This window comes from Sycon ciliatum, unplaced genomic scaffold (assembly GCF_964019385.1).
Source record: "Sycon ciliatum unplaced genomic scaffold, ocSycCili1.1 SCAFFOLD_1087, whole genome shotgun sequence".
NCBI lineage: Eukaryota > Metazoa > Porifera > Calcarea > Leucosolenida > Sycettidae > Sycon > Sycon ciliatum.
The window spans coordinates 27736-42547 of record NW_027044783.1 but is presented as its reverse complement, the minus strand read 5'-3'; the positions used below and the strand labels follow the sequence as shown (position 1 = coordinate 42547).

The window sequence follows — 14812 nt, the reverse complement described above, 5'->3', positions numbered from 1 at the left end:
CATATGATTGGGCTAGACTATTTCACATCTACCTATGGCCATCCGTGATCTCGAAACCTAGTGTACTCATCAACTCACATGACCTCCTGGACAACTTGCAGAACATAGAATGGAATGAGAATCTCTGTTTCCTTACACTAGATGTTGTTTCACTCTATACTTCTATTAAACATGTTGACGGTCTCAGAGCTCTTGCTTGGCACCTTAGAGACATGAACATCCCCGGGACACATAGACAAGCCCTCGTTGGCATCATGAGACTCATTCTCACGAATAACTTTTTTCAGTTTGATGACAGAGTTTTTCACCAACTCAATGGGACTGCAATGGGTTCCCCAGCCGCAGTTGTCTATGCCAATATTTTTATGCTGAGAATTGAACACTTCCATCTTACAATCCTTAGAGCTAGTGCACTCATTTTCTCTCGCTACATTGATGACCTTTTTTCTATAGTGGACCAAACCCTAGTCCCTGAGATTATAGAAGAGTCATCGAGGAACTGTCCGATTAGATTTACACATGAGTGTAGCCAGACCAATTGTATCATGTTAGACCTCGCACTGTCTACGCAGAACAATTCAGTATGCTCACGCTTGAACTTTAAATCCACGAACAAGTTCGCATATGTTTCACCCAGAAGCTCTCATCCACAACACACCTGGCGCGCCATTGCAGTAGGCGAGATGACAAGAGCACAACGAGGTGCAACAGATTCCACCTCAGCTCACGGTACGAAGCTGTTCCTAAAACAGCGACTACTAGCACGTGGGTATTCTGCCAGCGTAGTCAATGCAGCCCTTAGATTTAGAAAAAAGCCAGTAGTCCCTAACTCTACTAGGCGCTGCACTCCTCTCGTACTCACATACCATCCTGCTCTAAGGAATATGTCACGTACTCTACGCACACTCTGGACACGCCACAATTTACAATATTTGGGACCCCCACCATTCATTGCATGGCGCAAGTCAAAACCACTGGGAGCATACGCTCAACATAAACATTTGTAAGCACCACAGCCCCAGCCTGCCCGGATGCATAGGGTCTTGCTTTCTACTGCACCTAACCCTAACCCTAACCCTAACCCGAACCCTAACCCCCCGTACGCATTTATCTGGCTGTCTACTACACCATATTTGCCATACCTAATTATAACTTGCAGCCAGTGAGACCCTCTCGGTTGCCAATCATAAATACGGTACGCATCTATACAGACCCCGGGCCTGCTGCATTAGCTATCTATTTGCCATACCTAATTATAACTCGCAGCCAGTGAGACCCTCTCGGTTGCCAATCATAAATACGGTACGCATCTATACAGACCCCGGGCCTGCTGCACAGCTATTGCATTTGAGGAATTTTTTCCAATTCTACAATCTCTAGCAATGCACTGCACCCCCCCCGCCCAGGATGTACGTTATATAAAATACTCTAGCGTGGGGCTTCCCGCCGCTTCTCCTTGTCTAGCAGCATAGGCCCTTGTTTTGTGCCCCTTGCTAAAGTGTCTAATACACGTAGACAATTTTTTGCACACGACTCCTAGAGCTATATAACTAGGTCCTGCTTTCTCATTTCAGTATCCTTCACTTTCTTGCCTGATGAGCTGCCACTTTGGCAGCGAAACAGCTGTAGCAATTTTTTTTGTTTGTGAAGTCTACAACTCTGAAAATATTACTTGCAATACTTACTACCCAAACTTGTGTGGACTGAGGTCGCGGTGCTGTCGTGGAACCTGCTTAGCCCTAACCCTACCACTAGTGCCTGCGCTGTCGTCGATTCGACACAGATCCTGATATACTGGGACACCGTTGGGTTTGTGAGTATCAACCGCATGCTTGTATGCCTTCTTTAGACTCCGCTGGCTAGGTTGCCTTGTCCATAGTAGAAATATGAGTAACAGTAATAGTCCTGAGAACGTCATTATTAATTTTAGTAGTGATGAGGAAGGGGGAGATAGACAGATTACTGTGCCAGTCACTGATGCACGTGTTAGAGCTGATGCACGCACCAATTTAGATGCACACACCACTGGAGATGCACGCACTGAGTTAGATGCACGCACATCAGCCAACACAGACGCACACACAGAGACAGGCACACACACAGTAGGCGCAGACAGCCTGGACGCCGAAGCCGCACATCTGGCACGTCTAGCGCAGTCTGAGTCTACTGTGACACACCAGCATGATGAGCTTGGCGACATTCGTGTCGACCTTGACTACATATGGGGGAAATATGCCCAATTATTCACACCCATTGTAGACACATTTGTCAAACACTGCAAGCTCTACACCAAAGCAGTCAATGCACTATTTGATGCAGAGGTGAGACTTGCGCAATTCAGACCGCCACTCTCATTGGCTCATAAGCCCAAGACCACCGGGGACACGAAGCTAGATGAACAAATAGCGCAGGTTACAGCCAGATGTAACCAGGAAATTTGCATTTTGCTAGCGGAGTCTAGGAGGGTATCATGCATTGAGGCGAAAAAGGCACTGATTGACTGTAAGCACTCACTCCCAGCAGCAGTACGACATGTCGTCCAGACCGAGCTGGTCGTTTCTCCACGCATTGATGTTGATGAACTGGCTGGACGCATTAGGAGCCATGCTGAATGCCTTGCCGACGCACCAACACCACCGCCCGGTGAAAATAGTACTGCCAACAAACCAGTTGTGACACCTGCCCCACCCCAACAGCAGCGACAACAACAGCCGCAGCAGCAGCAACAGCAGCAGCGTAAGACGCCACGCAAGCAACAACATCAGCAGCCAGTAACGCCGAGGCAGCAGCAACAGCAGACGCCGAAGCAGCATCGTCGTCGACCTTCTAATCACGACGTTCAACCCACGTCTGAACAACAGGCAACGACTAGCTCAGCACGCCGTACGCAACGCCGCCGTCCACAGCAGGCCTCAACGCCGCAACCGGTACGACGCTCGGCGCGTAACGCCCCGGCCGATCGCTAGGGGCCTGGGGACCACCGCAACGACCGACCTCCTGACGGTGACAGCCCCCGCAGACGACAACGACGGCGTGGAGGTAACACCACCAACCACAGGCGCCGTCGCCGTAAACGAATCCGTAAACAAAGCTCAGATCTTAAACAATCTCTACGCGAAAACTGTTCTTCACGGGACACCATCACGTGCTTGGACGTAAGTGTACCAGTTGAGCTTATTGAACTTCTAGGACTAGGACTTAAGTTCGTTCCTAGGCTCAACTCACTACCGAGAATTGATAATGCTGACATTTCAAAGTTCCTCAGAAACATTGCCATTACAGCACATTTCCACGGTAGATCCAGTACACCCGATAGATTCCGTTCCTTGTATAAGCCGTCACACTGGCATCCACCAGTAGCATCTATTTCACCGGATGTTAGAGCTTTTATGAGAGACGTTGAACTAGCTGTTAGAAACTTCAAACCTAAGAAGGTGGCCAGCAACTTGGGTCCTATTGAGACCACCGCGTTACACTTTCTAGCCGATGCTAAACATCTAGTTATTTGTCCGGCTGACAAGGGTAGCACTACTGTAATAATGAGCCGCATTAAGTACGTCTCCCTGTGCCACCAGCATCTCTTTGACAGTAACACCTATCGACTGGTACAGATCTCTACCTTAGATTTAGATGATTTGCAAAGAAAGTTCATCAATGCAGCTAGGCCTATCTTAAGAGTCCTACATCGACGAGCCAGAGCACGGTTGTTGACTCCGTCTAATGATTTACCAAATTTTTATGGCCTACCCAAGTTGCATAAAAATCCATTGAAAATCAGACCAATTGTAGCATCTAGGGGCTCCCCTACATATGATTGGGCTAGACTATTTCACATCTACCTATGGCCATCCGTGATCTCGAAACCTAGTGTACTCATCAACTCACATGACCTCCTGGACAACTTGCAGAACATAGAATGGAATGAGAATCTCTGTTTCCTTACACTAGATGTTGTTTCACTCTATACTTCTATTAAACATGTTGACGGTCTCAGAGCTCTTGCTTGGCACCTTAGAGACATGAACATCCCCGGGACACATAGACAAGCCCTCGTTGGCATCATGAGACTCATTCTCACGAATAACTTTTTTCAGTTTGATGACAGAGTTTTTCACCAACTCAATGGGACTGCAATGGGTTCCCCAGCCGCAGTTGTCTATGCCAATATTTTTATGCTGAGAATTGAACACTTCCATCTTACAATCCTTAGAGCTAGTGCACTCATTTTCTCTCGCTACATTGATGACCTTTTTTCTATAGTGGACCAAACCCTAGTCCCTGAGATTATAGAAGAGTCATCGAGGAACTGTCCGATTAGATTTACACATGAGTGTAGCCAGACCAATTGTATCATGTTAGACCTCGCACTGTCTACGCAGAACAATTCAGTATGCTCACGCTTGAACTTTAAATCCACGAACAAGTTCGCATATGTTTCACCCAGAAGCTCTCATCCACAACACACCTGGCGCGCCATTGCAGTAGGCGAGATGACAAGAGCACAACGAGGTGCAACAGATTCCACCTCAGCTCACGGTACGAAGCTGTTCCTAAAACAGCGACTACTAGCACGTGGGTATTCTGCCAGCGTAGTCAATGCAGCCCTTAGATTTAGAAAAAAGCCAGTAGTCCCTAACTCTACTAGGCGCTGCACTCCTCTCGTACTCACATACCATCCTGCTCTAAGGAATATGTCACGTACTCTACGCACACTCTGGACACGCCACAATTTACAATATTTGGGACCCCCACCATTCATTGCATGGCGCAAGTCAAAACCACTGGGAGCATACGCTCAACATAAACATTTGTAAGCACCACAGCCCCAGCCTGCCCGGATGCATAGGGTCTTGCTTTCTACTGCACCTAACCCTAACCCTAACCCTAACCCGAACCCTAACCCCCCGTACGCATTTATCTGGCTGTCTACTACACCATATTTGCCATACCTAATTATAACTTGCAGCCAGTGAGACCCTCTCGGTTGCCAATCATAAATACGGTACGCATCTATACAGACCCCGGGCCTGCTGCATTAGCTATCTATTTGCCATACCTAATTATAACTCGCAGCCAGTGAGACCCTCTCGGTTGCCAATCATAAATACGGTACGCATCTATACAGACCCCGGGCCTGCTGCACAGCTATTGCATTTGAGGAATTTTTTCCAATTCTACAATCTCTAGCAATGCACTGCACCCCCCCCGCCCAGGATGTACGTTATATAAAATACTCTAGCGTGGGGCTTCCCGCCGCTTCTCCTTGTCTAGCAGCATAGGCCCTTGTTTTGTGCCCCTTGCTAAAGTGTCTAATACACGTAGACAATTTTTTGCACACGACTCCTAGAGCTATATAACTAGGTCCTGCTTTCTCATTTCAGTATCCTTCACTTTCTTGCCTGATGAGCTGCCACTTTGGCAGCGAAACAGCTGTAGCAATTTTTTTTGTTTGTGAAGTCTACAACTCTGAAAATATTACTTGCAATACTTACTACCCAAACTTGTGTGGACTGAGGTCGCGGTGCTGTCGTGGAACCTGCTTAGCCCTAACCCTACCACTAGTGCCTGCGCTGTCGTCGATTCGACACAGATCCTGATATACTGGGACACCGTTGGGTTTGTGAGTATCAACCGCATGCTTGTATGCCTTCTTTAGACTCCGCTGGCTAGGTTGCCTTGTCCATAGTAGAAATATGAGTAACAGTAATAGTCCTGAGAACGTCATTATTAATTTTAGTAGTGATGAGGAAGGGGGAGATAGACAGATTACTGTGCCAGTCACTGATGCACGTGTTAGAGCTGATGCACGCACCAATTTAGATGCACACACCACTGGAGATGCACGCACTGAGTTAGATGCACGCACATCAGCCAACACAGACGCACACACAGAGACAGGCACACACACAGTAGGCGCAGACAGCCTGGACGCCGAAGCCGCACATCTGGCACGTCTAGCGCAGTCTGAGTCTACTGTGACACACCAGCATGATGAGCTTGGCGACATTCGTGTCGACCTTGACTACATATGGGGGAAATATGCCCAATTATTCACACCCATTGTAGACACATTTGTCAAACACTGCAAGCTCTACACCAAAGCAGTCAATGCACTATTTGATGCAGAGGTGAGACTTGCGCAATTCAGACCGCCACTCTCATTGGCTCATAAGCCCAAGACCACCGGGGACACGAAGCTAGATGAACAAATAGCGCAGGTTACAGCCAGATGTAACCAGGAAATTTGCATTTTGCTAGCGGAGTCTAGGAGGGTATCATGCATTGAGGCGAAAAAGGCACTGATTGACTGTAAGCACTCACTCCCAGCAGCAGTACGACATGTCGTCCAGACCGAGCTGGTCGTTTCTCCACGCATTGATGTTGATGAACTGGCTGGACGCATTAGGAGCCATGCTGAATGCCTTGCCGACGCACCAACACCACCGCCCGGTGAAAATAGTACTGCCAACAAACCAGTTGTGACACCTGCCCCACCCCAACAGCAGCGACAACAACAGCCGCAGCAGCAGCAACAGCAGCAGCGTAAGACGCCACGCAAGCAACAACATCAGCAGCCAGTAACGCCGAGGCAGCAGCAACAGCAGACGCCGAAGCAGCATCGTCGTCGACCTTCTAATCACGACGTTCAACCCACGTCTGAACAACAGGCAACGACTAGCTCAGCACGCCGTACGCAACGCCGCCGTCCACAGCAGGCCTCAACGCCGCAACCGGTACGACGCTCGGCGCGTAACGCCCCGGCCGATCGCTAGGGGCCTGGGGACCACCGCAACGACCGACCTCCTGACGGTGACAGCCCCCGCAGACGACAACGACGGCGTGGAGGTAACACCACCAACCACAGGCGCCGTCGCCGTAAACGAATCCGTAAACAAAGCTCAGATCTTAAACAATCTCTACGCGAAAACTGTTCTTCACGGGACACCATCACGTGCTTGGACGTAAGTGTACCAGTTGAGCTTATTGAACTTCTAGGACTAGGACTTAAGTTCGTTCCTAGGCTCAACTCACTACCGAGAATTGATAATGCTGACATTTCAAAGTTCCTCAGAAACATTGCCATTACAGCACATTTCCACGGTAGATCCAGTACACCCGATAGATTCCGTTCCTTGTATAAGCCGTCACACTGGCATCCACCAGTAGCATCTATTTCACCGGATGTTAGAGCTTTTATGAGAGACGTTGAACTAGCTGTTAGAAACTTCAAACCTAAGAAGGTGGCCAGCAACTTGGGTCCTATTGAGACCACCGCGTTACACTTTCTAGCCGATGCTAAACATCTAGTTATTTGTCCGGCTGACAAGGGTAGCACTACTGTAATAATGAGCCGCATTAAGTACGTCTCCCTGTGCCACCAGCATCTCTTTGACAGTAACACCTATCGACTGGTACAGATCTCTACCTTAGATTTAGATGATTTGCAAAGAAAGTTCATCAATGCAGCTAGGCCTATCTTAAGAGTCCTACATCGACGAGCCAGAGCACGGTTGTTGACTCCGTCTAATGATTTACCAAATTTTTATGGCCTACCCAAGTTGCATAAAAATCCATTGAAAATCAGACCAATTGTAGCATCTAGGGGCTCCCCTACATATGATTGGGCTAGACTATTTCACATCTACCTATGGCCATCCGTGATCTCGAAACCTAGTGTACTCATCAACTCACATGACCTCCTGGACAACTTGCAGAACATAGAATGGAATGAGAATCTCTGTTTCCTTACACTAGATGTTGTTTCACTCTATACTTCTATTAAACATGTTGACGGTCTCAGAGCTCTTGCTTGGCACCTTAGAGACATGAACATCCCCGGGACACATAGACAAGCCCTCGTTGGCATCATGAGACTCATTCTCACGAATAACTTTTTTCAGTTTGATGACAGAGTTTTTCACCAACTCAATGGGACTGCAATGGGTTCCCCAGCCGCAGTTGTCTATGCCAATATTTTTATGCTGAGAATTGAACACTTCCATCTTACAATCCTTAGAGCTAGTGCACTCATTTTCTCTCGCTACATTGATGACCTTTTTTCTATAGTGGACCAAACCCTAGTCCCTGAGATTATAGAAGAGTCATCGAGGAACTGTCCGATTAGATTTACACATGAGTGTAGCCAGACCAATTGTATCATGTTAGACCTCGCACTGTCTACGCAGAACAATTCAGTATGCTCACGCTTGAACTTTAAATCCACGAACAAGTTCGCATATGTTTCACCCAGAAGCTCTCATCCACAACACACCTGGCGCGCCATTGCAGTAGGCGAGATGACAAGAGCACAACGAGGTGCAACAGATTCCACCTCAGCTCACGGTACGAAGCTGTTCCTAAAACAGCGACTACTAGCACGTGGGTATTCTGCCAGCGTAGTCAATGCAGCCCTTAGATTTAGAAAAAAGCCAGTAGTCCCTAACTCTACTAGGCGCTGCACTCCTCTCGTACTCACATACCATCCTGCTCTAAGGAATATGTCACGTACTCTACGCACACTCTGGACACGCCACAATTTACAATATTTGGGACCCCCACCATTCATTGCATGGCGCAAGTCAAAACCACTGGGAGCATACGCTCAACATAAACATTTGTAAGCACCACAGCCCCAGCCTGCCCGGATGCATAGGGTCTTGCTTTCTACTGCACCTAACCCTAACCCTAACCCTAACCCGAACCCTAACCCCCCGTACGCATTTATCTGGCTGTCTACTACACCATATTTGCCATACCTAATTATAACTTGCAGCCAGTGAGACCCTCTCGGTTGCCAATCATAAATACGGTACGCATCTATACAGACCCCGGGCCTGCTGCATTAGCTATCTATTTGCCATACCTAATTATAACTCGCAGCCAGTGAGACCCTCTCGGTTGCCAATCATAAATACGGTACGCATCTATACAGACCCCGGGCCTGCTGCACAGCTATTGCATTTGAGGAATTTTTTCCAATTCTACAATCTCTAGCAATGCACTGCACCCCCCCCGCCCAGGATGTACGTTATATAAAATACTCTAGCGTGGGGCTTCCCGCCGCTTCTCCTTGTCTAGCAGCATAGGCCCTTGTTTTGTGCCCCTTGCTAAAGTGTCTAATACACGTAGACAATTTTTTGCACACGACTCCTAGAGCTATATAACTAGGTCCTGCTTTCTCATTTCAGTATCCTTCACTTTCTTGCCTGATGAGCTGCCACTTTGGCAGCGAAACAGCTGTAGCAATTTTTTTTGTTTGTGAAGTCTACAACTCTGAAAATATTACTTGCAATACTTACTACCCAAACTTGTGTGGACTGAGGTCGCGGTGCTGTCGTGGAACCTGCTTAGCCCTAACCCTACCACTAGTGCCTGCGCTGTCGTCGATTCGACACAGATCCTGATATACTGGGACACCGTTGGGTTTGTGAGTATCAACCGCATGCTTGTATGCCTTCTTTAGACTCCGCTGGCTAGGTTGCCTTGTCCATAGTAGAAATATGAGTAACAGTAATAGTCCTGAGAACGTCATTATTAATTTTAGTAGTGATGAGGAAGGGGGAGATAGACAGATTACTGTGCCAGTCACTGATGCACGTGTTAGAGCTGATGCACGCACCAATTTAGATGCACACACCACTGGAGATGCACGCACTGAGTTAGATGCACGCACATCAGCCAACACAGACGCACACACAGAGACAGGCACACACACAGTAGGCGCAGACAGCCTGGACGCCGAAGCCGCACATCTGGCACGTCTAGCGCAGTCTGAGTCTACTGTGACACACCAGCATGATGAGCTTGGCGACATTCGTGTCGACCTTGACTACATATGGGGGAAATATGCCCAATTATTCACACCCATTGTAGACACATTTGTCAAACACTGCAAGCTCTACACCAAAGCAGTCAATGCACTATTTGATGCAGAGGTGAGACTTGCGCAATTCAGACCGCCACTCTCATTGGCTCATAAGCCCAAGACCACCGGGGACACGAAGCTAGATGAACAAATAGCGCAGGTTACAGCCAGATGTAACCAGGAAATTTGCATTTTGCTAGCGGAGTCTAGGAGGGTATCATGCATTGAGGCGAAAAAGGCACTGATTGACTGTAAGCACTCACTCCCAGCAGCAGTACGACATGTCGTCCAGACCGAGCTGGTCGTTTCTCCACGCATTGATGTTGATGAACTGGCTGGACGCATTAGGAGCCATGCTGAATGCCTTGCCGACGCACCAACACCACCGCCCGGTGAAAATAGTACTGCCAACAAACCAGTTGTGACACCTGCCCCACCCCAACAGCAGCGACAACAACAGCCGCAGCAGCAGCAACAGCAGCAGCGTAAGACGCCACGCAAGCAACAACATCAGCAGCCAGTAACGCCGAGGCAGCAGCAACAGCAGACGCCGAAGCAGCATCGTCGTCGACCTTCTAATCACGACGTTCAACCCACGTCTGAACAACAGGCAACGACTAGCTCAGCACGCCGTACGCAACGCCGCCGTCCACAGCAGGCCTCAACGCCGCAACCGGTACGACGCTCGGCGCGTAACGCCCCGGCCGATCGCTAGGGGCCTGGGGACCACCGCAACGACCGACCTCCTGACGGTGACAGCCCCCGCAGACGACAACGACGGCGTGGAGGTAACACCACCAACCACAGGCGCCGTCGCCGTAAACGAATCCGTAAACAAAGCTCAGATCTTAAACAATCTCTACGCGAAAACTGTTCTTCACGGGACACCATCACGTGCTTGGACGTAAGTGTACCAGTTGAGCTTATTGAACTTCTAGGACTAGGACTTAAGTTCGTTCCTAGGCTCAACTCACTACCGAGAATTGATAATGCTGACATTTCAAAGTTCCTCAGAAACATTGCCATTACAGCACATTTCCACGGTAGATCCAGTACACCCGATAGATTCCGTTCCTTGTATAAGCCGTCACACTGGCATCCACCAGTAGCATCTATTTCACCGGATGTTAGAGCTTTTATGAGAGACGTTGAACTAGCTGTTAGAAACTTCAAACCTAAGAAGGTGGCCAGCAACTTGGGTCCTATTGAGACCACCGCGTTACACTTTCTAGCCGATGCTAAACATCTAGTTATTTGTCCGGCTGACAAGGGTAGCACTACTGTAATAATGAGCCGCATTAAGTACGTCTCCCTGTGCCACCAGCATCTCTTTGACAGTAACACCTATCGACTGGTACAGATCTCTACCTTAGATTTAGATGATTTGCAAAGAAAGTTCATCAATGCAGCTAGGCCTATCTTAAGAGTCCTACATCGACGAGCCAGAGCACGGTTGTTGACTCCGTCTAATGATTTACCAAATTTTTATGGCCTACCCAAGTTGCATAAAAATCCATTGAAAATCAGACCAATTGTAGCATCTAGGGGCTCCCCTACATATGATTGGGCTAGACTATTTCACATCTACCTATGGCCATCCGTGATCTCGAAACCTAGTGTACTCATCAACTCACATGACCTCCTGGACAACTTGCAGAACATAGAATGGAATGAGAATCTCTGTTTCCTTACACTAGATGTTGTTTCACTCTATACTTCTATTAAACATGTTGACGGTCTCAGAGCTCTTGCTTGGCACCTTAGAGACATGAACATCCCCGGGACACATAGACAAGCCCTCGTTGGCATCATGAGACTCATTCTCACGAATAACTTTTTTCAGTTTGATGACAGAGTTTTTCACCAACTCAATGGGACTGCAATGGGTTCCCCAGCCGCAGTTGTCTATGCCAATATTTTTATGCTGAGAATTGAACACTTCCATCTTACAATCCTTAGAGCTAGTGCACTCATTTTCTCTCGCTACATTGATGACCTTTTTTCTATAGTGGACCAAACCCTAGTCCCTGAGATTATAGAAGAGTCATCGAGGAACTGTCCGATTAGATTTACACATGAGTGTAGCCAGACCAATTGTATCATGTTAGACCTCGCACTGTCTACGCAGAACAATTCAGTATGCTCACGCTTGAACTTTAAATCCACGAACAAGTTCGCATATGTTTCACCCAGAAGCTCTCATCCACAACACACCTGGCGCGCCATTGCAGTAGGCGAGATGACAAGAGCACAACGAGGTGCAACAGATTCCACCTCAGCTCACGGTACGAAGCTGTTCCTAAAACAGCGACTACTAGCACGTGGGTATTCTGCCAGCGTAGTCAATGCAGCCCTTAGATTTAGAAAAAAGCCAGTAGTCCCTAACTCTACTAGGCGCTGCACTCCTCTCGTACTCACATACCATCCTGCTCTAAGGAATATGTCACGTACTCTACGCACACTCTGGACACGCCACAATTTACAATATTTGGGACCCCCACCATTCATTGCATGGCGCAAGTCAAAACCACTGGGAGCATACGCTCAACATAAACATTTGTAAGCACCACAGCCCCAGCCTGCCCGGATGCATAGGGTCTTGCTTTCTACTGCACCTAACCCTAACCCTAACCCTAACCCGAACCCTAACCCCCCGTACGCATTTATCTGGCTGTCTACTACACCATATTTGCCATACCTAATTATAACTTGCAGCCAGTGAGACCCTCTCGGTTGCCAATCATAAATACGGTACGCATCTATACAGACCCCGGGCCTGCTGCATTAGCTATCTATTTGCCATACCTAATTATAACTCGCAGCCAGTGAGACCCTCTCGGTTGCCAATCATAAATACGGTACGCATCTATACAGACCCCGGGCCTGCTGCACAGCTATTGCATTTGAGGAATTTTTTCCAATTCTACAATCTCTAGCAATGCACTGCACCCCCCCCGCCCAGGATGTACGTTATATAAAATACTCTAGCGTGGGGCTTCCCGCCGCTTCTCCTTGTCTAGCAGCATAGGCCCTTGTTTTGTGCCCCTTGCTAAAGTGTCTAATACACGTAGACAATTTTTTGCACACGACTCCTAGAGCTATATAACTAGGTCCTGCTTTCTCATTTCAGTATCCTTCACTTTCTTGCCTGATGAGCTGCCACTTTGGCAGCGAAACAGCTGTAGCAATTTTTTTTGTTTGTGAAGTCTACAACTCTGAAAATATTACTTGCAATACTTACTACCCAAACTTGTGTGGACTGAGGTCGCGGTGCTGTCGTGGAACCTGCTTAGCCCTAACCCTACCACTAGTGCCTGCGCTGTCGTCGATTCGACACAGATCCTGATATACTGGGACACCGTTGGGTTTGTGAGTATCAACCGCATGCTTGTATGCCTTCTTTAGACTCCGCTGGCTAGGTTGCCTTGTCCATAGTAGAAATATGAGTAACAGTAATAGTCCTGAGAACGTCATTATTAATTTTAGTAGTGATGAGGAAGGGGGAGATAGACAGATTACTGTGCCAGTCACTGATGCACGTGTTAGAGCTGATGCACGCACCAATTTAGATGCACACACCACTGGAGATGCACGCACTGAGTTAGATGCACGCACATCAGCCAACACAGACGCACACACAGAGACAGGCACACACACAGTAGGCGCAGACAGCCTGGACGCCGAAGCCGCACATCTGGCACGTCTAGCGCAGTCTGAGTCTACTGTGACACACCAGCATGATGAGCTTGGCGACATTCGTGTCGACCTTGACTACATATGGGGGAAATATGCCCAATTATTCACACCCATTGTAGACACATTTGTCAAACACTGCAAGCTCTACACCAAAGCAGTCAATGCACTATTTGATGCAGAGGTGAGACTTGCGCAATTCAGACCGCCACTCTCATTGGCTCATAAGCCCAAGACCACCGGGGACACGAAGCTAGATGAACAAATAGCGCAGGTTACAGCCAGATGTAACCAGGAAATTTGCATTTTGCTAGCGGAGTCTAGGAGGGTATCATGCATTGAGGCGAAAAAGGCACTGATTGACTGTAAGCACTCACTCCCAGCAGCAGTACGACATGTCGTCCAGACCGAGCTGGTCGTTTCTCCACGCATTGATGTTGATGAACTGGCTGGACGCATTAGGAGCCATGCTGAATGCCTTGCCGACGCACCAACACCACCGCCCGGTGAAAATAGTACTGCCAACAAACCAGTTGTGACACCTGCCCCACCCCAACAGCAGCGACAACAACAGCCGCAGCAGCAGCAACAGCAGCAGCGTAAGACGCCACGCAAGCAACAACATCAGCAGCCAGTAACGCCGAGGCAGCAGCAACAGCAGACGCCGAAGCAGCATCGTCGTCGACCTTCTAATCACGACGTTCAACCCACGTCTGAACAACAGGCAACGACTAGCTCAGCACGCCGTACGCAACGCCGCCGTCCACAGCAGGCCTCAACGCCGCAACCGGTACGACGCTCGGCGCGTAACGCCCCGGCCGATCGCTAGGGGCCTGGGGACCACCGCAACGACCGACCTCCTGACGGTGACAGCCCCCGCAGACGACAACGACGGCGTGGAGGTAACACCACCAACCACAGGCGCCGTCGCCGTAAACGAATCCGTAAACAAAGCTCAGATCTTAAACAATCTCTACGCGAAAACTGTTCTTCACGGGACACCATCACGTGCTTGGACGTAAGTGTACCAGTTGAGCTTATTGAACTTCTAGGACTAGGACTTAAGTTCGTTCCTAGGCTCAACTCACTACCGAGAATTGATAATGCTGACATTTCAAAGTTCCTCAGAAACATTGCCATTACAGCACATTTCCACGGTAGATCCAGTACACCCGATAGATTCCGTTCCTTGTATAAGCCGTCACACTGGCATCCACCAGTAGCATCTATTTCACCGGATGTTAGAGCTTTTAT

The 14812-nt window shown here is 48.5% G+C and overlaps 4 protein-coding genes across 4 annotated transcripts; all 4 read left to right on the top strand.

Annotated features, from left to right (window-relative positions):
- Positions 1 to 1886: 1886 nt before the first annotated feature.
- LOC135830601 (nuclear transcription factor Y subunit beta-like) lies at positions 1887 to 2966 on the top strand. Its single transcript, XM_065342834.1, has one exon. The coding sequence runs from the start codon at positions 1887 to 1889 to the stop codon at positions 2964 to 2966; it is 1080 nt and encodes a 359-aa protein (XP_065198906.1).
- Positions 2967 to 5693: 2727 nt separating this feature from the next.
- On the top strand, positions 5694 to 6773 carry LOC135830600 (nuclear transcription factor Y subunit beta-like). The gene has a single exon (XM_065342833.1). It carries the CDS (start codon positions 5694 to 5696, stop codon positions 6771 to 6773), a length of 1080 nt encoding a protein of 359 aa, XP_065198905.1.
- Positions 6774 to 9500: 2727 nt separating this feature from the next.
- Positions 9501 to 10580, top strand: LOC135830599 (nuclear transcription factor Y subunit beta-like). The gene has a single exon (XM_065342832.1). The coding sequence runs from the start codon at positions 9501 to 9503 to the stop codon at positions 10578 to 10580; it is 1080 nt and encodes a 359-aa protein (XP_065198904.1).
- A 2727-nt stretch (positions 10581 to 13307) lies between these two features.
- Positions 13308 to 14387, top strand: LOC135830598 (nuclear transcription factor Y subunit beta-like). Its single transcript, XM_065342831.1, has one exon. The coding sequence runs from the start codon at positions 13308 to 13310 to the stop codon at positions 14385 to 14387; it is 1080 nt and encodes a 359-aa protein (XP_065198903.1).
- The last annotated feature ends 425 nt before the right edge of the window (positions 14388 to 14812 follow it).

Bases quoted from the DNA above. Each gene is read 5' to 3' on its own strand.
- LOC135830601 (XM_065342834.1), top strand. From the start codon at position 1,887: ATGAGTAACAGTAATAGTCCTGAGAACGTCATTATTAATTTTAGTAGT.
- LOC135830600 (XM_065342833.1), top strand. From the start codon at position 5,694: ATGAGTAACAGTAATAGTCCTGAGAACGTCATTATTAATTTTAGTAGT.
- LOC135830599 (XM_065342832.1), top strand. From the start codon at position 9,501: ATGAGTAACAGTAATAGTCCTGAGAACGTCATTATTAATTTTAGTAGT.
- LOC135830598 (XM_065342831.1), top strand. From the start codon at position 13,308: ATGAGTAACAGTAATAGTCCTGAGAACGTCATTATTAATTTTAGTAGT.